Here is a 25,305-nt window from a genome sequence, read left to right as displayed (position 1 = left end):
TTTCTTAATTTCAATTCAATTAACATATAGTGTATTATTAGTTTCAGAGGTAGAATTTAGTGATTTATCCATATCATAGAACACCCAGTTCGTCAACTGCCCTCCTTAATGCCTATCGCCTAATTACCCCTTCCCCTCACCTACCTCCCCTCCAGCAACCCTGTTTGTTTCCTAGAATTAAGTGTCGCTTATGGTTTGTCTCCCTCTATGTTTTCATCTTATTTTACTTTTCCTTCCCTTCCCCTATGTCCATCTGTTTTGTTTCTTAAAATTCCATATATGAGTGAAATCATATGGTATTTGTCTTTCTCTGACCGACTTACTCTGTTTAGCATAATACCCTCTAATTCCATCCATGTCATTGCAAATGGCAAGATTTCATTCTTTTTGATGGATGAGTAATAATCCATTGTACGTATATACCATCTCTTCTTTATCCGCTCATTGGTCCAGGGATATCTAGGCTCTTTCCATATCTTGGCTATTGGGAACATTGCTGCCATAAACATTGGGGACCAGATACCACCTTTTAAATGGCTTTAAGCAACTTGAGGTCTGAGATCTGTTTTATTTAATCTTGTATGGACAACATCAACACCACTTTCCTACTGCTTAGCATGGTGTAGATGATTATCAATAAGTAATCGGAGATAGGCATGGAGATGGCTTCACTTCTCATGCAGTGTCTTTGTGCAGAGACCAAGTTGCAGAAGGGAAGAAATGAAGTTTGAAGCGTGCATTCGATTGAGAACTGTTGTACTCCTAGCTTATTCCATAGGCATTTGAAAACTATGTACCATCTTTTTTTCCCCTTTTTTGCTAAGACTTAGTTATACCGTTACTGTTCCTACAGCCTGAGCTGCCACCCCTTGTGTAATTCTGTGTTGTAAAGCTAATTGGACAATTAGCTTGGGAGAAGCACACTTTGTAACCTTTGAATTAACAACTGTGCCAACACATCAGAAAACTCCAAGGGTGAGAACACTTGCAAAACATGCACTTGATTATATTTCAGAAACTGTGCCCTGAGCACAAACAGAGACCTAGGAAGCTCTTGTGTAGCGTCTCTGTAGCTCCACTAGCTGAATCTGTGCAGATCTCAGAGCCTGGATCATCAACCCACTCCAGAGGAAGGGCTGGTAGTAGAATGGCTACTCATCACAAAGCCTCACAATTCCCAACAGAACAAGCTCTAGTCTTCCTTTAAACCAAAGTCCTTGGGTATTTTAAATAGAGAATGAATAAGGAGAACACTTATTGTCCTGGAGAAGTATGGCAACAAAATAACAGATATTTGTCTTCTCTCTGAGAATAAATGGGGCAACTAGCATTCCTAATGCTTTTCAGGGCATAATTGTGAATTTAGCGAAAAACTGAATGTGACTTACAAGCAAAAGTAGCCACTTGAAGAACTCTTCATTTTCCCCTTTTTCTCCCTTTGCATGCTAGACTGCCTGTTTTTTATAACATCTCAGTTTTCCTGTCTGTAAAATGGGAACTGTATTTGTTTTCTATTGGGCAGAGCAAATTACCACAAATTTAGCAGCTTAAAACAGCACCCATTTTTTTTTTTTTTTTATTCGTAGTTCTGTAGGTGAGAGGTCCTGGAAGGCATGGCTGGGTTCTCTGCCTGAGTCTCAGAAAACTGAAATCAAGGTGTTCGCTGTAGCTGTGACCTTGTCTGAGGCTTGTGGTCTCATCAGAGTTCACGTGGTTATGGCAGATTTCAGTTCCTCATGGTTGTGGATTGAGGTCCCACTTCTTTGCTGGCTTTTTAGCGGCAGGCCATCCTTAGCATCTAGAAGCTGCCTACATTCTTTCCCACGTAGCACCCCCCATCTGAAAACCAGCACAGAGTCTCCCCCATATCAAATCCCTCTCACACTTCAAATTCCCTTTGCCAGGAAGAGCCCAGATCCTTTTAAGAGGTTACTTGATTAAAGAAGGTCCACTGAGGATAATCTCCCTTTCTTAAAGTCAACTGATTTAAGGTCTTAATTAAAATCCCTTCACAGCAGTAATTAGATCAGTATTTGGTGGACTATCTGGGAGAAGATGTATATACCAAGGGATGAGAATAGTGGGGGTCATCTTAGAATTCTGCCCACCACAGGGATAATAATAATAATAATAATAATACCATATGGTATTGTTAAATGGATTAAGAGAGATATGTATGTAAAACTCTTATCATAGTTTCTAGGAGAATGTCTCAATAATGGGATCCAGTATCACTGGTGTTTATATATACCATATTTTCTTGCCTACATGGATTTTTGAATTATAGTATTATAAGCACATTAGAAGCATGATGGAATATGTTGCTCATTATTTGGATACTCCACAGAAAACAGAGATGCAGGGGCCATAGTCAACAAACTCATAAAACCTCATGATGTATTAATTCAAATTATTTAAAAACACTGCAGTTAGGGGCGCCTGGGTGGCTTAGTGGGTTAAAGCCTCTGCCTTCGGCTCAGGTCATGATCTCAGGGTCCTAGGATCGAGCCCCGCATCGGGCTCTCTGCTCAGCAGGGAGCCTGCTTCCCCCTCTCTCTCTGCCTGCCTCTCTGACTACTTGTGATCTCTGTCTGTCAAACAAATAAATAAATAAATCTTTAAAACAAACAAACAAACAAACAAAAAACCAAAAAAACACTGCAGTTAAAAAAAGAGATACCAGGATATAATTTATGTTGGAACTCAAGCCCATATATAATGTAGCATAAAATGAAGTATGGGTCTCTGCTTTTTTTTTTTTTTTTGCATTTTAATAAAAAAAACGCATCGCAGAGTCCATGCCTTAAATACTGACATTTTTCAGAAAGAATTGTTTTGTTTCTACTCATGCCCTGAATATAAAATGAATACTTCAAATGTGCCATTCTTACAAAGGCCTTTATGCCCCCTTTCACCCTTCAATAGTTCTAGTCTAGAATAGGCAATATTATGCAATTCGGTGATCCAGCTACAACAATGAGAATGCTTCTCACAGGCTGTGGGAAGAAAGACACCTAAGGGGTTAACAGTAATATTTTGCAAATTGAGGCAAGTGAAGAAAAAATACATTAGCATAAGAAAAGGTAGCCTTAGGGAATTTTCCACTCAAATGTTTGGTACTAAGAGCTCTATGTTACCAAGAAGGAGGATAGAGAAGAGAAACGCTAGTGTCTACGCATTCTTGAAATGCATTGCCATTGTATTCATTCTACGGGCAAGAAAGACCTCATAGTTACAGAGATGGAAAATAGCTCTTTTTAGTAAAAAATAAATAAATAAATAAATAAATCAAAATTGGATATATTAAGAAAAGCATGTTGACTCGAGTACGGTAGAAAAGCAAGAGGATTCCTCCATGATCGGTCCCAAAAAGATTTCTTAAGTATGTGGGGACATTAGCACATACTAGCCTAGAAGTGGTTTGAGATTAAAAGGGAAAGTATTAAGCAACAGTTTCAGTTGTGAACTGGAATGGGCCCCGTAGGTATGCAATTAGCTCAAATTTAACAGGTTTTAACCCATTTCAGAGATAATAGCTAATTCACAGTACCTGAATGTAGTTAGTAGTTACTTCCCTTCTTTAAAGATTGCTTCATAGGAAATGCCCACTTTTGGGTTATGATTGTTTGTACTTGTTAAAATATTCAAACTAACTGATTTCATTAAGCTAGAGACCATACTAATGCATTGTTACCTGTTTCTATGAAGATGCTGAGCTAGGTTTTGATTCAGTCTTTTCTTTACTCTTATGAACAACTGACCAGTTTTTAAAAAAAAAGACAAAGATCTTTTTCATTCTGAATTTCATTAGATTTAACACCACAGGCAGCAAGATTATCCAAATAAACTGTGGTGGATTTCATTAATAAATTGAGAAGGGACAGCTTATTTTAAGTAAATGTTTTATGACATTATACACTAATAACTAAAGTACAGGAGGGCATAGCAAAAGAATCTGTTGCTTATTTCTAATAAAAGTCTTTCCAGATTAAGACACTACAATTTTTGTGTTTTAAAAATGGTAACAAAGATCAAAGAAGATTGTCCAATTCCTGGAAAATTTGTCAAAATGCTGATAACAAAGTTATTTATAAGTCAGTTGGTAAGGTCAATTCTAGGGAATCACATGTCAGAAATAACTGAGAAAGTTATACCATGATCTATACAGATTACTACTTTTCAAATCTTCTATGGAATAATGGGCCACCCTTGCATTTAAACCTTGATTTTCCTTTTTTTTTTCTTTAAGATTTTATTTATTTATTTGACAGACAGAGATCACAGGTAGGCAGAGAGGCAGACAGAGAGAGAGGAGGAAGCAGGCTCCCTGCTGAGCAGAGAGCCCGATGTGGGGCTCGATTCCAGGACCCTGAGATCATGACCTAAGCCGAAGGCAGAGGCTTTAACCCACTGAGACACCCAGGTGCCTCTAAACCTTGTTTTTCTTGTCCCTGCTTTTATTTATTGATACATGAATATTAAAGAGGTAGAAGTGATGAAGGCTTCAACTTCATCTCTGAAAAGATGACAAATAGATCTGTTTTCCTAACACAAATAACTCTGAAGGACTTGATCAGGAATGTCCTAAAGTAAAGCTTGAGGGAAAAGGAAGAAAAGGGGAGGATTAAAAAAAACATACTATTTCTTCTGATGCTGAAATTATGATTCAATCTTGCTACTTTTCAAGATGTTATGAATATAGCATCCCACATCAATGTAAGTGAAAAATGGTTTCCAAAACTGAAGTGAGATACTTTTGATAATCCAGATCATTGTTTCCCAACCCAAGTATGGAAAATTGAGTAATGATTATAGACCAAAGGCTTTCCAATATAAATTTGACACCCCTATTCCCCTTGCTTATTCACAAGATGTGCCATCCACTGCCTAGTTCCTGGGGTAAAGGAGCCTGTATAGAAAGGCCATTTGTTCAGTGATAATGGATCATTTCAATGTACATGAGAGAGTGTGGGGATTATTTTTTTTATGTAGGAACATCAATGTTCTAAATTATGCTTTCTGAAAGGAGTTTTCAGATTTACACTTTACCACAGGCTGTCTATAACCCAGTTTTTCCTACATTATTGCCACCACATTTGCTAATTCTGTGAGGATAAGATGAAGTAAAAGGAATTAGACTGTTTGGGTCTGAATAGTGGTTTAGGATGCCTGCTCATTATCAGACAGAATCATAAAAACAGAAAGGAGTTTTGGAACTATGGGCTACACTCTTCCTACTACTAATATTTCTCCTTTTACAGAGAAGGCAAATAAAGCATACAGCATGATATTTGCTTTACTTCTTGCATTTTTTTTCTCAAATCAAGAATCAAAAGGTTATGTTTTTTAATTGTATTTACCATCTCTTATTTCATTTCCCAGCCTGACTTCCTTTTTGTCTAGGAGTACAGACTGTTAGACATGCTGGTGCCAATTTACCTGGAAGTTAGGTTAAGTAATTTTTCTTTCTTTTACAGTATGGAGAACTAAGTCAAGCCTCTATTGATAAAATAAGCCACAGATACCAAAACCCATGGTAAGCACATGCTAATACATTGTTAATTAATTATTTAGCTAATTAATTGATGTGTTTCCTTCTTAAACTAGTAATGTTTGTTTTTTGTTTTGTTTTGGTTTTTGTTTTGTTTTTTTTTTACTTTTGAGTATATTACAACTTTATTTCTTTTTATTTCAGGTAGGTTTCTTTGTAAAATCATGAATTTTTATTCCTAATAAAAACATAAAATTTTCATGGCCTGTTAGGTTTAATTAGGGGAAGGAAAGGGGCAAGGCAGGAAGAGAGTAAGCAACTGTGAGAGTAAGCAAGTGGAGAAAAAGAGAGCCAGCCAGCAGCTATTGAGAACACCAACTGGATGAGTAAGGTAGAATTAACTATATAAATAATTCTGTCTGTGAAATAGTAGCAACACACTTTTTTTTTTTTTTTTTTTTTTTTGGTTTAAAAGAAAACCTCATTTCATGCTGTTGGCCTAGAAACTATCATCATGGGTAACCTGGGTTAATAAACGTAATCCTACTGAAGTCACACAATGACTTGAATTCGTGCTATCTTAAGGCAAACTAAATTAAAAATGTCTTACCTTAAGGTATGTTAAATTATGGGAAAAGAGCAAAACCTAGGTTTATCACCTGTAATTCTGATTCCTAAGTGGGAAGGAATCAATCAGCATTGTTCTTATAAGACTGCAGATTCAATATATCTTTGTTATCTTTAGATTTTTGATAGTGAGAATTTCTGGAGCCTCTTTCAATCATTTTTATTTGTTGAAGGACACAGCTATTATCATGAGCAAAATGAATGAATTCCAGTCTCCTTCTGCTCTGCCACAATATAAGCTGCCCCCAAAAGAGAAAAGCCCTCAAACCCCATGTCAAAAGCCTACTAGTTACCACAACAGAATCCCAGGACAACGAAAGATCTCACTGGGCAATTCCTGTAATGTACAAAGCATGTCTTATGTTTAAAGCCATAGAGAAATAGTTACAGTTTATTGCTTGCAAAGCACATGTTATTAAAATACCAATTTAATTTGTTCAGATAACACTGCAGGCATCTATCTGTAAGTGCTCTATGAAAAATTTCTAAACCAAAGAAACCCATTAAAAGTCACTGAAAATCAAAGAAACTTCTACAAACACTGGTAATATAAGTGTGAAAATTTACTGCATTTATTTTAACATTAAACATTAGAAAGGATCTGGGAAATACTTAAGCTCTGAACACTTTCCTTAGGTGAAAGAATGTTAGCTATATTCATTTCTAGGGAATATGATATGGTTTGTGTCAGATCATGACATGTAAACATTTATAAACAAAGACCTCATACTCAACTGGGAAATTGGAGATTGGATATATATTTGTATAAATTATAAAATCAGTTCGTGTATGTAAAGTGCCAAATGCATAATGAAGGCAATTATCATTACAAAATGATAATTAGGAAAGTTCAGAATTTTTTAAAAAGTATAATGATGACCCCATAGATTTGCCTGGGCCTCTGGCCCAGGTCCTGCTTTTAACTAGTCAGATGCCAATAACCTGAATGCTGCCTCCCTCTTGAGACTTCAGCCATATCCACTGTTTAAGAGGCTTCTCACCCAAGTCTCTGGCTGGGAGGGTGCTCTTGAATAAGACGCTGACTTGGACAGGCCCGGGTGTGCCCCACCACCTCGTGTTCTCTAAGTGGGACTAAGAGCCATCTCCTTTCTGGGCAAGGTTAGTGTTTTAGCCTCCCATTCAGTTTTCATGTCCTGTCCTTCTCAATCAATGGTGTTCGCTCAATAAATCTAGTACCTCCTGTTTGAAGCATTCTGTGGCCAGAGTGGTGAACTAGACAAGCCCAACATATGCTCTTCTTGGAATTTGTATTTTAGGGGAGGAGACAGACATTAAACAACTATATGACTTTTAAAAAACATTATGCTGTGTCTCATGCTTTTTAATAACTGTTAACCTTACACATATAATTCATGCTTGTGGCTACAAATCAAATAATATAGAGGATTATTAAGAAAAAGTTAATATCATTCCCTATGCCATCCAGTTCATGATTTCAGTGGGATTTTCAAGAAAACACATGTTTTCAATAAATGAAAGGAAGAATTTGAGTTGAATTTTCAAGAAAATGCAGGCTTTAAATAAATGAAAGAAAAGAAGAGACGATGTTTGCTGTTATCATGGGGAATAAGAATGTATTAGGCACTCTGTTGAAGCAGATTTTAACATCATCTTAATTTTACAAGTGAAGAAATTGAATTTCAAAGGTTCAGTTACATGACCAAGAGTCACAGCACTAATATTCCAGCCAAGTTGACTGATCCCATTGATGTAGGCTGGGATCTGGGCTTAGACATTTTAAAAGGGCTTTCTGAGTGATACTCCTGTGGAGCCAGGATTGAAGACCATGAAGCCTGAAGAAGGAAGGGAACTGAGCCTTGAAAAGTGCCTGCACTGGGGACAAGATTAATGAGAACTACAGAGGGAGAAAGGAGCCTTAGAGGAAGGGCCTTTGAGACAATAGAAGGCCATAAAGCCAGGGAGGAATTTTGAACAGAAGTGCTTAATACAAGGAAATGGAAATCCAAGAAAACAGTAACAGATAACTATTTGGAAGTTAATAGTCCTCTCCAAAAAAAGCACTGGAGGAAGAGTAGGATGATCTCAGTCAATAAAACCAGCACGAAAGAGTTTTTGTCCGAGAAAAAAAAAATAATTTTTGCCTGCTGACATAACGGAGGTGAGTCCACTCTGTTTGGGGGCCCAGAAGTCCAGTAAAGGACAATCAAAGGATTTCCTCCATTCTGAGGCACACTTTTTGAACTCTGACTTTCTTGAAATCAGGATGTGTTTTAGAATAGCTATTTACAAATGTATTATACAGATGTGGTGCCTCTTTTTTTCCTCCCATGTAAAGCTTTTATTAAATCAAGGGTGTGTTATACAATTTATTGCATCCTAAAGACCAGGAAAGATAAACTTCAACAAACTTGAAATGAAAATCTGCTCTGTGCCAGACGTTCAGAATTAAAGAATTAATAAGCAGGGTCCTTACTTTCAAGTAGCTCACAGAGAGATGTAAACAGAAGATTTTGGTATAATAGACCTTGATGGAACACAACGCAGTAACAGGGTGTGGGTTACCTCCTTTTTTCCTTCTGAATTAAAGAAAACATTCTTGGGGCCCCTGGCTGGCTCAGTCAGTTAAGCATCTGCCTTTGGCTCAGGCCACGAGTCCAGGGTCCTGGGATGGAGCCCCGCTTAGAGTCTCACATTGGGCTCCCTGCTCAGGGGGGAAACTACTTCTCCTTCTGCCCCTCCCCCATTCATGCCCTTCTCTCTCTCTTTCTCTCGCTCACTCATTCTTGCTATCTTTATCTCAAATAAATAAATAAAATCTTTAAAAAAAATTCTCTTTCTAAAAAAATCTCAAGTTTCTCTAGATATATAAACCGATGATTACCTAGTTTTCATATGGTCTCTTCTAACTGCAACTCAGTGTTTTCCAATACATTTGTACTGTGTTTCTAATTTCAACAAGAAGACTAAAAAGCACAGATAGGAAATGGAGGAATCGTTTACAGTCAAATTAAAAGAGGTCATAAGAGAATGCACCAAAAACAGTGAAACAAGCAGGGACTCTTGTTTTAAGAAGTAAGTAAATTTATGGAAGTAGAAAACACTCCACATAGCCAAAAGAATGTTGAAAAAGAAAACCAAACCTGGTGGCATCACAATTCCAGACTTCAAGCTCTATTACAAAGCTGTCATCATCAAGACAGTATGGTACTGGCACAAAAACAGACACATAGACTAATGGAACACAACAGAGAACCCAGAAATGAACCCTCAACTCTATGGTTAACTAATCTTCGACAAAGCAAGAAAGAATATCCAATGGAAAAAAAACAGTCTCTTCAACAAATGGCGTTGGGAAAATTGGACAGCCACGTGCAGAAGAATGAAACTGTACCATTTCCTTACACTACACACGAAAATAGACTCCAAATGGATGAAAAACTAAATGTGAGACAAGAATCCATCAAAATCCTAGAGAACACAAGCAGCAACCTCTTTTACTTCAGCCCCAGCAACTTCTTGCTAAACACGTCTCCAAAGGCAAACAAAACAAAGGCAAAAATGAACTATTGGGACTTCATCAAGATAAAAAGCATTCACACAGCAAAGAAAACAGTCAATAAAACCAAAAGACAATTGACAGAATGGGAGAAGATATTCACAAATGACATATCAGATAAAGGGCTAGTATCCAAGATCTTCAAAGAATTTATCAAACACCACACCCAAAGAACAAATAATCCAATCAAGAAATAGGCAGAAGACATGGGCAGACATTTCTCCAAAGAAGACATACAAATGGCCAACAGACACATGAAAAAATGCTTAACATCACTTGGCATCAGAGAAATTCAAATCAAAATCACAATGAGATACCACCGCACACCAGTCAGAATGGCTAAAATTTACAAGTCAGGAAATGACAGATGTTGGTGAGGTTACAGAGAAAGGGGAACCCTCCTACACTGTTGGTGGGAATGCAAGCTGGTGCAGCCACTCTGGAAAATAGTATGGAGGCTCCTCAAAAAGTTAAAAATAGAGCTACCCTATGACCTAGCAATTGCACTACTAGGTATTTATCCCAAAGATACAAATGCAGTGATCCAGAGGGGCACCTGCACCCCAATGTTTATAGCAGCAATGTCCACAATAGCCAAATTAGGAGCCCAGATGTCCATCAACAAATTAATGGATAAAGAAGATGTGGTATATATATATATACACATACACACAGACACACAATGGAATATTACATAGCCATCAAAAAAATGAAAATTGCCATTTGCAATGACATGGACGGAACTAGTAAAATAAGTCCATCAGAGAAAGACAATTATCATATGATCTCACTGATACATGGAATTTAAGAAACAAAACAGAGGATCATAGGGGAAGAGAGGAAAAAATGAAACAAGACGAGACTAGAGAGGGAGACAAACCATAAGAGACTCTTACTCATAAAAAACAAACTGAGGGTTGCTGGAGGGGATGCGGGGTGGAGGGCTGGAGTAACTGGGTGATGGACATTGGGGAAGGTATGTGTTGTAATGAGCACTGGGTATTATATAAGACTGATGAATCACAGACCTGTATCCTGAAACAAATAATACGTTATATGTTAATTAATTGAATTTAAATAAAATTTTTAAACAAGAGGCAAGTAAATTATATAGAAGCTGAAGTCACTGAAGAGTGTGGGGCATGGAAATATTTTGTTTTCTTCTTCTTTTCCTTACATTTCACACAGTGCTTGACATGAATGGGCACTCAATACATATTTGCTGAATCAGATATAAAAGACAAATCCCACTTCTTATTCTCATGATGGCACAAATTGTTACAGCTCAGGCCAAAGAAGCTGGAGAAATTCAAGCCATGAGGACTTCCTGAGAGAGACTAAATTTAAGCTGGGTTTAAAGGAACATTTTGGGAAAATCTCTGGCTGCCTACTTGGGTGGATTTTTTTTTTTTTCCATGCGAATGAGAGACTTGCTGAGATGATGATATAACAGAATTCTTCACAGGCAAATATCATTCCAGAAAGGAGCTGCTGACCTGCCTTTGACCTAATGTCATGACAAAGTTGCCTCTGTGCCAACCAGGGCCCATGGTATTGGCCCAAGATTTATCTTAGTAATAATGTCATAAGGAACATTTCAAATTTCTATGGACAGTAGATGGGGATGGAAGGCAGTTGTCAAGGAGGCTGCAAAGTCCAACGTAAGGACAAACAAACTCGATGCCAGCCCTGAAAAGAAGGGCAGAATGAGTTTAAAATGAGCGGAAATAACAACAATAAATAAAATCTTAGGGGGAAAAAAAAAAAAGCCTGGGCTCTGAGGACAGACTTCCTGAGTTCAAGTCCTAGCTTCACCACCTATTATCTGTGACATCTTGTACAATTGTTTAAATTATTTATGCCTTGATTTCCAAATTTATATGATGGTAACAGAATCTACTCCATTGGGTGGTTGTATAGATGTGTTGTTATGTACACAGCACTTAAAATAACACTTGGGGGGGCCGCCTGGCCAGCTCAGTTGGTGGAGCATGCAACTCTTGACCTCAGGCTTGTGAGTTCGAGCCCCCTGTTAAGTGTAGAGATTACTTAAAAATAAAATCTTAAATATCAATCAATCAAATCAAATCAAATACTTGGAACATGCTAAGTACTCAGAAAATAGTGTGACCATGCAACTTACCACCTAAAACAGGATACTTCTGAGAGTGAAACAGAAAGCTAATCAAACTGGTCACCTAGACAACAAACTAAAATGAACAAATCAGGCCAATCTATTAATAAATGTTATTATTAAATAAATGAAGTACATTGAAATAATGTAGCAAATACATTTATTAGAATTCTTATTATATTGTTAGCTAAAAACAATCAGTATAGAGATTTAGTATGAGATACAAATTTCATTCTATATGGTTGAGTTAACCTCCCAAAAGTAGGAGAGAGGAAAGAGATGGAAAAGAAAAAAGGGAAAAATATGAAAATAAGAAATCAATTAAAATTAAATTAGATTAATATCTGACCAATAAGAGATCTAGAAAGAGATCAGAGAAAACAGAAGGAAAACAATAGGGGAACCTGGGTGGCTCAGTGGGTTAAAGCCTCTGCCTTCGGCTCAGTCATGATCCCAGGGTACTGGGATCAAGCCCCGCATCGGGCTCTCTGCTCCACGGGGAGCCTGCTTCCTCCTGCTCTCTCCCTGCCTGCCTCTCTGACTACTTGTGATCTCTCTTTGTAAATAAATAAATAAAATCTTTAAATAAAAAAAAGAAGAAAATAAAACGAGAAAATTTCTCAGAAGGGAATAATATGAGTTTCCAAATTGAAAGGCTCCATCAAAGCCAAAAAAACCCCCATCCAAAATAAAACATATCAAGTCATATATCACTGTGAAACTTTGCGATGATAGGGATGAAGAGAGCATTTTAAAACCTTCAAGAGGAAAAACAGGATATATACAAATGATCTAGAATCCAAAAGGTGTCATACTTCTTGATAGCAATACTGAACTCTAGAAGACAATGGGGTAATGCCTTCCATGTCTGACAGAATATGACTTTCAACCTAAAATTCTATACCCAGCCAAATAATTAAGAAGGAAGGTGGAAAAGAGACATTTTCAGGCATGTATTTAGGCACATATGTACTCAAAAAAAAATTGTACCTCAAAGCATTTTTTCCTAGGAAGCAACCAGAGAATATTATCTAGCAAGACAATGGAGGTATACATCAAGAAAAGACAAAAGAAGACAGAGCAAGAAACACATTTCCTTTGACAAGCAAAGGGGATTCCGAAGATGGTATTAAAGGAAAGTACCAGAAATATGGCCATGCAGGGCCTAGGGAACTATCAAATCAGACAGGAACAGGACAAATGGGGGCTTTAGAGAGCATGTTTACTGTATACAAATACTAGGGTAAGTTCCAAAAGAACCAAATGAGCTAAAAAGTGTTTACTTCTGCAGAAGAAAACTCTGGGATAGGAAGCAGGGAGAGAAAGGAAGTTTTTTTTTGTTTTTTTGTTTTTTACTATGAGCTTTTTAGTACTATTTATCTGTATTGTATATATGTACCTAAATTATTTCATTAAAATTGAAAAAAACTAGCACTATATTATGTACAAGGTACAAGCATTTTATCTTGATAAAAGTAACACTAAATTACAATAGTCAACCAGAATTTTAGTAATTTAGGCTCCTAAGTTGAAAAAATTTCTGTCTAAAACTAAGACTTTTGGTATGAAAGAAATATTCACTGACCTGAACAAACAGGGCTTTCTGTTTATTCAAAAAGGTGTAAGGTGTGCCTGCATTTGGCATTAGTGAGCGGGTATGCAGAAAACTGCTTATTTTATTCCATAATGAAGTATTGCCAAAACCAGTTGTTAAACTACCACAGACTTAATGACAGCCACTATTTTAAAAATATATTGGTACATAAATGTGTACTTTTTTTCTTGGAGTTGTTTTCCTCAAAACAGCCCTAATCTTGACAGCTATTTTTAAGGCTGTCTGTGCCTGACCCATTGGAGGGATTTCCATGAGCGTCAAGTAACAAAAGTTCTGCAATTTTTAACATCATCAGTACCTGCTTCTACATTTGCCCTCTTGGTCCATTACCTAAAAATTGTCTTTGCACTTCCTTCCACCAAACCTCCCTGCCCCAGCCTCCTCTTCAGCTTTGTGGGGAGGGAGAAGGGCTCTTGCTGAAGCCGCAGGTGTTGACTGGACAACACGGAACTACCATGGCAGTCACTGCGTCAATACCACAACTATTCATTCAATAAATATTCAAGTGCCAACCATGTACCGGGCACAGTGTGAGGCCTGGGGATTCAGGCTGAACCAAACAGACATAATTCCTGTGGTCCTTGTATCTTCTCATCAAGGCAGGACAGAAACAGCCAAGATATGATTGAAAATTTAATTGTGGAAGGTGCGATAAGGAAGAAATGCAGGATGCGTGTAAATGTTTCTGATGGAATGAATGAATATTCCTCATCACAGGTTGGAACTCTTGAGCAACAGGGTAAGATGCAACTACTTTTTGAAAAATCTACTGTTTCTGAAAGAAAAGCTAGCCAAAGAGATGGTGTTGTTATTCTTAAGAAGAAACGATGCCCAGGAGGGAAAACATTTCCTTCATTTCAGAATGTGGCTCTTGACCATGCATTACTCTCTGGATAATTTACAAAAGTTACAGATGATTGATGAACCCTGGGTGTTATATACAACTCATGAATCACTGAACACCACATCAAAAACCAATGATGTACTACTATATGTTGGCTAATTGAACTTAATAAAAAATAATAATAATAAAAAGAAAAGAAAGAAAGCTACTAATGTCTGACACATGTAAGAAAGAGACATTACTAATTCCCTGGCCTATCATCTACAATTTCTCAGTATATCAGAACTGTAGTTCTTAGAACCTGTTCAAGAGACCAGGGTTACCGAGAGAGCAGCTGCTGGGCCTAACAAAATGGTTTATGGCAATGAAATTCATGCATGGACTGCAAACTAATAGTAAACAGATGAGCTAAAATTGGGGCCGGGGCAAACAGAGTTTATGCACTGAAAAGAACACAGAAAAACAAGGATGAAGTATGTTACAAGGGCTCAGATAGCTTTTATTCTACTATTACCTGTTCAGTTTCGTGAAGCCACAAACATGCCCTTATCATGGTAGTTTTAAACATTCTTACATCACCATTGGGGCGCCTGGGTGGCACAGTGGGTTAAAGCCTCTGTCTTCGGCTCAGGTCATGATCCCGGGGTCCTAGGATCGAGCCCTGAATCGGGCTCTCTGCTCAGCAAGGAGCCTGCTTCCTCCTCTCTCTCTGCCTGCCTCTCTGCCTACTTGTGGTCTCTGTCCGTCAAATAAATAAATAAAATCTTCAAAAAAAAAAAAACATTCTTACATCACCAACATTTACATAAATGGTGTACAAACGATCAATAGTATCTCTTAGCTAATATCTATATTACCAGACGAAGCAACAGAATAATAATCACTCTAGTCCACTTAATATGTACTACTTATTATCATTTCTGCTTTTCATTTTTTATTATTAATGTTCAATTAGCTATATGTTGGCTAATTGAACGCAATCTTTTTTTTTTAAGTAGACTCCATCCCCAGCATGGAGCCCAGCAGGGGCCTTGAACTCACAACCCTGAAAATTAAGACCTGAGCTGGGATCAAGAGTTGGAGGCTTGGGGTGCCTGGGTGGCTCTGTGGGTTAAGCCTCTGCCTTCAGCTCAGGTCGTGATCTCAGGGTCCTGGGATCGAGCCCTACATCGGGCTCTCTGCTTGGCGGGGAGCCTGCTTCCCCCTCGCGCTCTGCCTGCCTCTCTGCCTACTTGTGATCTCTGTCTGTCAAATAAATAAATAAAATCTTAAAAAAAAAAAAGAGTTGGACGCTTATTTGCGACGATGTGGATGGAACTAGAGGGTGTTATGCTTAGCGAAATAAGTCAATCAGAGAAAGATAATTATCATATGATCTCCCTGATATGAGGAAGTGGAGATGCAACATGGGGGGGTTGGGGGGTAGGAAAAGAATAAATGAAACAAGATGGGATCAGGAGGGAGACAAACCATAAGTGACTCTTAATCTCACAAAACAAACTGAGGGTGACGGGGGGGTAGAGGGGTCGGGGGGGGTAGGGTTATGGACATTGGGAAGGATATGTGCTACGGTGAGTGCTGTGAAGTGTGTAAAACTGGCGATTCACAGACCCGTGCCCCTGGGGCTAAAAATACATTATATATTTATAAAAAAATAAAAAAATTATTTTAAAAAAATGAATTGGAGGCTTAACTGGCGGAGCCACACAGACACCCCTCATTACCTCTTTTACTTTTCATTTTAAGCCCACTCATAACTTCAGGTCCCCTTACCTGGAAGAACAAGACTCTGAAACTGGGCAGAGTTAGGTTTAATTCCCTTATCTTATGAAATGTAGATGCTCTCTGAGTGTCAGTTTCAAGGGAAAGGGGGGAGTGAAAATATATATCACATAGGGTTGTCTTGAGAACGAAGAACGGAAGTCAAGCACACAGCATGGATCCGACACGCAAAAGATTAGCTTTCTTCCCCATTTTAAGAAAGTCCCAAATTGACCACAGAATTAGCTACTTCTTAAGGCTTTCTATTCGCTTTTGAAAACTATCACCTCAAAAGTGATAAATTCTAACTCTACTCTCTTCTATAAAATTTTCTCTAGGAGCACTAGACTGTTTTGATGTACATTATTTGCTTTCTGCTTTAAAAAAAAATCATTAAAATTTTTTTTTACCATCTTCCTGGTAAGGGGCCAAACTATTTCAAAGAATTTGAGTTTGGAAAAACTTCAGCTGTGAGTAGTGGTGAATTTATTATCTGTGGAATATCATTTCTCATCTATGTCATCATGAGGCCTGTGACTGGTGCATTTCCCCAAACGTTCACTGACCACAGTGAGAGAAAGAGAGCTGCAGTGCTCAGATGGGATATTTAAAAGACTGGGGAAATAAAAAAAACGAAACAAACAAACAAAAACCTACAAGAGTCCCTGTAGCAGGGATGTTTTGAAATTATTGATAATCAGAAGGAAAGCTCTTGTTCGCATAGTCTCCTTGATATTGAGAGGAAATACTCTTTTCTAACTACTTTGGTTTATAGCTGTTACTTGGACCACTCATTTATTGAGTCAATCAACAAATATGTTTGGGATGTTGTTCTTTCCATCAAACAGCTCATAGCATAGTGGGGAAATGAGACATACAGATAATTCTGAAACATGGACAGAGCAATGCTATAGCCACACAGGTATATTATGCATATAACCCAGCACAAGGGTGAGAGAGGAGTTATGGGAAACTGTCTGGGGAGGAGTCTGAAAAGGTGAGGTTAGGCAATACAAGATGAGTGGGGTTGCAGAGGAGTGTTTTAGGAAGAGCAGATACTGGGATGCTTGGGTGGCTCAGTCAGTTAAGCTGCTGCCTTCAGCTCAGGTCATGATCCCAGAGTCCTGGAATCGAGTCCTGCATCCGGCTCCTTGTTCAGTGGGGAGGGTGCTTCTCCCTCTGCCTCTGCCTGCTTTTGCGCACTCTCTATCCCGCTGACAAATAAATAAATAAAATCTTTTAAAAAAGAAAAAAAGAAGAGCAGACACCAGTAATAGAAGTTCAGAAGTGATAAATAACATCGATGGATGCCTAAATATTTCAGTGCTACTGGATCCCAAAGTGTTATGAATGGTGGAGGGACAAGTGAAGCCAGAATTGAGTCAGGAGTTAGATGAGTTCACTTTTAAGTTTTTGTTTAAATTCCAGTTAGTTAAGACACACTGTAATGTTGGTTTCAAGAGTTCACTCTTAGTTCTGAACTTTAGAGGATGGAGAATCCCAAGAAGGAATTTAAATTTACCCACCTTCCTTTTTATGTAGTACCCGAAGTGATAAAGTCATGCTTAGATTTTTAGATAGGGGATGGGTATGAGGGGACATTACTGGAGATAGGGAAGTCCAGGCAGGAGTCTATCTGCTAGGCCCAGGAGAATGATGGTAATTTAGAGAGATGGCAGTTAAGATGGAGAGGAGGAAAAAAAGTCAGAATTAACGAGGACAAAAATTGACAGGATTTAAATACTGGATGTAGGAGATGAAAGTAATAATGGAGGCAATGGGCTTCCAATTTCTAGTCTGAGTGAATGATTTGACAATGGACCAACTCAGACGAGCACAGAAGAAGCATCTCCATTAAAGGGAAGAAGGTGATGATGATGAGTTCAGGTGGACTGGAAGTACCTGTGGGACATCCAGTAAGAAGCAGATAGATAAATATGTGAAACTACATGAAAGAGCTGTGCCAAGGAGCTTTTTCTGTCCTCATCATTATGTTGTATCTGAAAAAAACGTGAATGGATGAGAATAGGGAAGACCAGAGAAATAAAGATAGAATTGTAGGGAATTCAAACTCCTGCTGTTTGAAAAAAGAGAAGAGCCACGAAAGAAGGCATAGAAGGTGCACCTGGTGGCTCAGTCGGTTAAGCATCTGCGTTCAGCTCAGTTCATAATTCCAGGGTCCTAGGATGGAGCCCAGTATCAGGCTCCCTGCTCAGCGGGGAGCCTGCTTCTCCCTCTCCTCCCTGCTTGTGCTCTCTGTCACTATCTCTCTTGCAAATAAATAAATAAAATCTTAAAAAAAAAAAAAAGACACAGAAGAAAGGAGGAGAGCCAGTAGAATCAGGTGTCCAAAGTGAAATAAGATGTTAATTGAAAAATGCCCACTGAAGAAAGAAGACAGAAAATCATCAGAGACCATAATGAGACTAGAACAAATAGAACAATTTGGGAAAAGTGGAAGGAAGAGAGGGATGGACGCTCCAGTAGAATGGGTTGAGGTGTGAAGTACTCAACAAGTACAGGCATGGTTTTGAAAAATTTGGATAAGAAAGAAACTATAAGAAAATATAAATAGTAACTGGAGGAGATGAGGGGTCAACTGTAGGTTTTCTTAAGTTAGGAGAAATGTTATCTTAGAGAAGTCTTCACTGCTTGGAGTGATGGGTAAGTGGTGATGCAGCTAGGCATGAAATGGCCCGGGTCAATGTGGAGACCCCAGATGAGAAAAACTCCTCATTTCCAGAGACTGAAAGGATGGAGAAATGGTTTCCTTGGCTATGTAGGTAGAGATGTTCTTGTACATGTAAGTGTGGGGTAGGCATTGATGGTGGTGTTGAAGGATTATAGATCTGATGGCCTCAGGTTTCTCGATGGACTCTTTTTTGTGTGTAGATTTTTTATAATGGTAAAATAAACATAACATAAAATACTATTTTAATCATTTTTACTGTACAATTCAGTAGTCCATGAAGTGTTATGCAAGGCTCTGTCCTCTAGAGGACTAATGAAAATAGTGGGAATGAGATGCGAGTAGGAGTCTTGAGGAAATAAGGAAGGGCTAGGGTGGCTGTTGAAGATGTGCACTAAGGATAAGTAAAAAGCTTGCTGCTCTGTAGAGTACTGAAGGCTCACCTAAGGTTGGAGATGACAGGTCTACATCTGCAAGGATATCCAATATCCCAAGGAAGAGTTATCCACCTTGACACAAGACCCAAGAAAAACTGGAGTTGGGGCAACTGGCTCAACTTTTAGAAAAAGTAAAATTACACCTATACCTCATAACAAACAATAAGATAAATTCCAGATGGACTAAAAATTAGCTATTTTAGAAGTGAAATAGGGGCTCCTGGGTGGCTCAGTCATTGAGCATCTGCCTTCAGCTCAGGTCATGATCCTAGGGTCCTGGGACTGAACCCTGCATTGGGCTCTCTGCTCAGCGGGGGACCTGCTTCTCCCTCTAACACTCCCCCTGCTTGTATTCCTCTCTTGCTGTCTTTCTGTCAAATAAATAGATAAAATCTTATAAAAAAAGTGAAATAATATAGAATGAAATATACAGGAACATTCATATTATGTTTATATAGTCTGAGGATATAGATGTCAGGCTGTAGCATTAAGCCACAGTTGAAAATTTATGAGCGTGTTTTTCATGACTTTGTCTTTTAATGTTGCCTCATACTTACAATCCTCAAGAGCATCTTGTGTTTATACTCAAGAATTCTAATTCAATTTCAATAGTATCACCTCTATTCATTGTGCCAGTTAACCTATGGGTAAGTGTAATACCAAGGAAACAAGACAATTCCTGCCCTCAAGAAATTATCATATGGGGGGAAGAGACACATCAACAGATAATTACACTAGAGTATATTAGGATGCAGTGATAGAAATATTGAATCAATATTTATTGTTTACGTATTTGTGCCTGGCTAGGTCTGGTGCTGTGTTTAGATACTTGAGAAAGTATAACAACGAAGTGTCGTGCCTTTTACAATAGGGAGTATGTTAGGAGGTACAAGGAAAACATGTAACCGGGAAACAAAACTCTGTGGGAGGGTCAGAAAGGCTCCATAAGATCCCCTGACCTTGAAGGATGGTTAGGAGTTAGCTTCTAGAACTGCTGTAGTGCGATTGCTATCACTTCAGAGAGGGAGCTTCACCTATTCAGACACATTACCTTGGAGCACATTACCACATATTTGACAAAAACTTTTCATTTCTGGCTTCTATAGCAATGCGTAAAGACGGCAGGACTTCACAGAATGCTTTCCGTCTAGCAGCCTAAAGGCTAACTCATTAAAATTCAAAGATGAATTACATGGTGGGTGACAGAACAAATGTTTTCTTCACTGAGCCGAGCTAAGGCCTTAAGACAGTTTTTCCCAGAATCTAATTCACTCTTTGCAGCTGTTCAGTAGGACGTGACTGAGGCTTCACCTCCTCCCACAAATCTATCATGACACCATCCAACCCTTTTTGTTGGAGGTCACATGCGTATGGTATTAAGAGAAGAATAGGAAAACAATACTTGGTTTGACTTTGGAATCATGTGCATATCTTACAGGTAAGATATATATCTTACCTTCTACCTTACCTTTCATTTATAAAATAATTTAAATATAAAATCTTAAAAAAACTAGACATGTACCCAGTTGATGGTTTAACCTACAAAGAGGGAATATTCTAAGAGACTTTAAAGCACAGTCATTTGAGTACAAATATCTGGTGGGGTATACTCCAAGAACAAAAAGAACTGCAAAACGCTTGGTTGAAGTGTTGGTGGTGTTACTCTGACTCTGTTGTGGGTGTACTGTGGGATAAAGCAAATGAGCAAGAATGTGATGTTCTTATTCAATCCTTCCCGGTTTGGTTGAGTACCAGGGTTCCTGGAGTGGGAGAAGGGAAATACAGATGTTAAGATAAAGGAGCTGAAAAACAGTCCCTGAATGTGAGTGGAAGATATATATATATATATATCTATATATAGAGATACACACACACACACACACATATGTATGTATGATTGTATGTATTTACATATATTTTTTCCTAGCTCTATTCACTCTGAAGGCCTAGACATAGGAAGGAACTCAGTAGCTGTGAGCTCCTCTACTACTCAGATTCTGCTGTCTATCTATCTTTGAGTAAGTTTTATACCCAGTGTGGGGCTTGAACTCATGATGCTGAGATCAATCTTAGCATGTTGCATGCTCTACCAACTGAGCCAGACAGGTCCCTCAGATTCTACTCTTCAAATAACTTTTCCACTAAAAGGAATTGGGGCTTTTGGAGAATTGGTTGATTCTGGATCTGGAGAAGGAAATGGAAAATATGACTATAGTACATACTGTGCGAAGTTTTATAGGACAAGTGGCCCAGTTTTTTCAACAAATTAATAGCAAGAAAGAAAAGGAAAGAGAAGAGGATGCTGGGAGAAGGGGAGAAGAAGGAGGAGGAGCTAAGAGTTGAAACAGAACCTATGAATGAAAAGAAACTCAAAAGACTGATCAACCGATTGCAAGGTGTGAAGTTTATTTGCATTCTCTTTCTAACAAACTATCAAAAATATAGCGTTTATGAGGCAACTAAGATTTTAAACGCTGAATAATGGTAAAATTGTTAAATTTTTCTGGAGAAATAATGGCATTGTGATTATGCTAAAGAAAAACAGTTTTTAAATTTTTGAGAGTCATAACTATAAGACAGGTCGTTTGGAGAGGGAAGATTATTAAGTAGGATAAAGATGAAATAAGATTGGCTACCAACTGAAAAGGTTTGAAATTGGGTGATGGGTACCCAGGTTTCTTTAAACTCTTTTGTCTATTTTTGTGTATAATATATTCAAATCTCCAAAGTAACTAAAAAGAAATTGTATCAACTTTATCCTTAGTTAATGAAGGTCAAGATTCACCATCTGGATAGATAAAACTTGTCCAAAACGAGATTGAGTCAATTCTGCTGTAGTCTCCCAACTGACCTTCACCCGGATTGCCTCCAAGCAGCTGAAATATATGTTATTCTCCTTTGTCCCTTGCCGTTCTCTGATCCGCCCACAAACAAGTAAGGGATGCCCAGGAAAGCACAAAGAGAAACCTTGAACTTGATATTTCAGAAGTCCTTAGCTGCTGAAATTGGCAGAATTTCCTGAATGTCTTATATAAAATCTCTCATATCTCTAGCACTAGGAATTATATTTAACATTCCTAAGAGGTAACCCTCATCAATCCAATATGCTGCATTTCTGGTGGATTTTGGACAGCTGCCTCTGAGGCCATGTGCATGAGAAATAGTACTTCATATAAGTCATTCGAAAATACAGAATGGGAGTCAATAAACACCTCTGTGTATTTCTACACTGTGGACACACTCTTGGCAACAGGAACCTTGTGGAGGACATGTTTCCGCACAGGAAGACAACATGTTTGATTCTGATTGCATAACCCGTGGAACGGGAAGCCCAGCTGGGCCCCATAAGGGCAACCAGCAACGTGCTGGTGACATCACTGTGGCAAGGACAGCATTTCTCACATTCTGGAGCTTGAAGAAGACAATCTGGCAAAGCCATGGAAAAGTGTTCATTTAGGGTAATGCGAAATCTTTCTTGTTTCAATTAATTCTTTACTTCAATATAGTGGTAGAATATTTAACAAGCCTTTTGAATAAAGCAGTTGTGTTTCCGATGAAATAAAACAATAAATCAAACCAAACAATCGCAATCTGAGGTCTGAAGCATATGGTGTGTGTAATTTTACAGAACTGCACAAGCCTTTGATGCTCTCCTTCGAGAAGAAAGTCTGAGAGTGGGCTTTTTCTACTTAAAAGAAAAATATTCTTACAGTTAGCGATCTCTTTTGGTCTTTTAAAAATAGCTTTTAAGCAATAATCTTATGTTGGAAATACGCTGGCAGTTTGGGCAGACTTCTCTTGTGTTTTCCCAAACACTTCTTTGAGAAGCAATTTCATTTTTATCCTTGAGACAGTATATGTTTCATACTAATGTGAATTACACACATTTTGTTTATGAATTTAAATAACCCTACCTACTTTAGCAAAACAGTTTGTGCCCATAGATAAGCAAACCCATTTAAGAAGTTTAGTTTTGAATTGTTAATGACATAAGACTGATCATAGGCATTTTTGCAAGTATAAAAGATTCAAACAAATGTAAAAATGGTTCTACATTTCCTCATGAATGATAACTTCATCACGAAGTTGATTATAATCAAATAACCATTTCATTCATTCACAGGCACAGCCGTAAATAAGCAATTGTTTATTCACATACTAATGTCCTTTTGCCATGTGTCCATTTTACATAGACTATCAGCTTTCTGTATGGCCTCCCAGAGAAACTGCTACATTGTGAAATACATACTAGATATTTGGTCAAAAAACTAGCTAAAACTCTAGTTGTCTAAAGACAGGATTAACAGATAGAGAGCTCTGGATCTTCAGTGCTATAAATTAACTCAAATTGTCCTAATCATTCAGTTGAATATTACTTTGGACATTTATCTTAAAAAGGTTAAGTTACAACTCAGAGGTAGCCTGTCAGTTTTCCTAGTATCCGGAAGACAGAACATTAAACAAGTAGACATGGCATATGCCTTCCAGCTAAATCTCTATAAGCTCCTTTGGCTATGAATTACTAAAAATTAGCTTCTTTCATTAGCCTCTTTTTCTTTCCACTCAGTAAGAATCTGTTGGGCAACAAATAACCTAGTATAAATTCTATTAACATTAAATTTTTCTCTACTAATAATTGTTAAATATAATTGCACACTCACTTTGTTTGTTCAAATATGAAAGACCCAGAAAATGTCATGTTTTTAATCAGCTCTATGACAGTTGTTGATCTAGGATCAAATACACGTTAACCCAGAGGATTAAGATTAGGTCTTTTGGAAACAAGACACAACATCATTGTGCATGATTCTGTAGGACCAGGGAGAGAAGGAAGATCAATGTGTAAGAAACAAGGCTGGACTTAACTAAACAAGGATATGGCTAAAGCTGACCTGGGGCACCCCAATTTCCTCAGTTCCTCCTTTGTGGTACTGCCCCTTCGAGATACATTCTCTCTAGAAGGGCCAGGTAAAATGCTTTATAGTGCCTCTCCCCAACCATATGTGCTGGAAGCCTGGTCTCTGGTTGTGGAATAAAAGGAAACAGCAAGGGAGGGTCGAAGGGAGTATTTTCTCGGGCAGCTGGTGTCTCTGAAATCACACGACATATGTGGCTGCCTATGTCAGCAGGAACACCCACTCCATCTATGTAGAAGGCCAATTCAAAAAAAGAAAAATACAATTAAAAACATCTTTAAGGGCCTAATGGTAATTTCTTGGCAGGTTCCAACTTTAGGTGTAGATGACACCATAAATTCAGAAAGATCTTTCAAAAACAGGGGTTGTATTTTCTTGTGAATGTTCCAAAGAGAAAATAACAGGGAGAGAAGGCTTAGTCTCCCAGAAAGCAGAGATCCTGCCAAATGGTTTCTAAATGTGTTTCTCAAAAATTTCCATGTGCCATCAACGGCTTTTGAGTACTTCTGGAAGTGGAAAGAGCAGAAATCAATGGCCCTGTGAGAAAGCAAATATTTAAGGTAACTAATGTGCTGAGAACATAGGTCGTCACCCTATATGCTGACAATATATGGTCATTCAGTCACCATATATGGTGACCAGATACAGCACCAGTCTCCTCACAGGCTAGAGAGGCACTGTTCCAACCCTGTGACACTACACAGAAAATACTGAGGCCCCCAAGGGACGCTTCCACATATTTCTCTATTTGAAACTCAAGTGAGTAACTGTTTTCTGGGTCTATATTAGGCGACCAGACTGACCCACTGGAACCTAAACAGTTAGTAATTTGTTTCCTTAACTGTGGAATCCAGAAGACTGTAATTTTACCACTTATTAGCACTATTTTTAGCCAACCAGAGGGAATCCAAAAGATGTCCAAATAGTGGAAAAAGCTTCACTCCTGGGCAAGACCGATGCTGGGTGGTCAATATCCAGAGTAACCAGTTATTTTGATCCGTTTAAGTAAACATATTAATTCAGGCTGGTTATTTTGCCAACATACTGAGACTTCATTGACTTGTTTGGTCATGAATCAAAGTGGCTGCCCTAGAGCATCCTATGGGTCCAAATCTAGTCACAAAAAGGCGGGAACCCCGAAGACCAAGCGGAGCCCCACCCCTAGCAGAACCCTGTCCTCAGCTCTCCAGAGTATTTTCTCTGGCAGAAGAGTCTAAATGAGAGTTGTTTGTCCCCTCAGTTTTAGACAGTTA

General features: G+C 38.3%; 1 protein-coding gene across 1 annotated transcript in view; it reads left to right on the top strand.

Annotated features, from left to right (window-relative positions):
• LOC111157817 (chromosome unknown C4orf45 homolog) overlaps nucleotides 1-25,305 on the top strand; it is an 83,658-nt gene that overhangs the window by 47,769 nt on the left and 10,584 nt on the right. The window contains exon 3 of the mRNA XM_022519486.1: nucleotides 5,478-5,536. Coding sequence (XP_022375194.1) covers nucleotides 5,478-5,536 — 59 coding nt within the window. The remainder of the gene's footprint in view (nucleotides 1-5,477; nucleotides 5,537-25,305) is intronic.

This window comes from Enhydra lutris, unplaced genomic scaffold, assembly GCF_002288905.1.
Source record: "Enhydra lutris kenyoni isolate GAN:26980312 unplaced genomic scaffold, ASM228890v2 scaffoldscaffold3, whole genome shotgun sequence".
In the NCBI taxonomy this organism is placed as follows: domain Eukaryota; kingdom Metazoa; phylum Chordata; class Mammalia; order Carnivora; family Mustelidae; genus Enhydra; species Enhydra lutris.
This window is presented reverse-complemented; position numbering and strand designations above follow the sequence as displayed.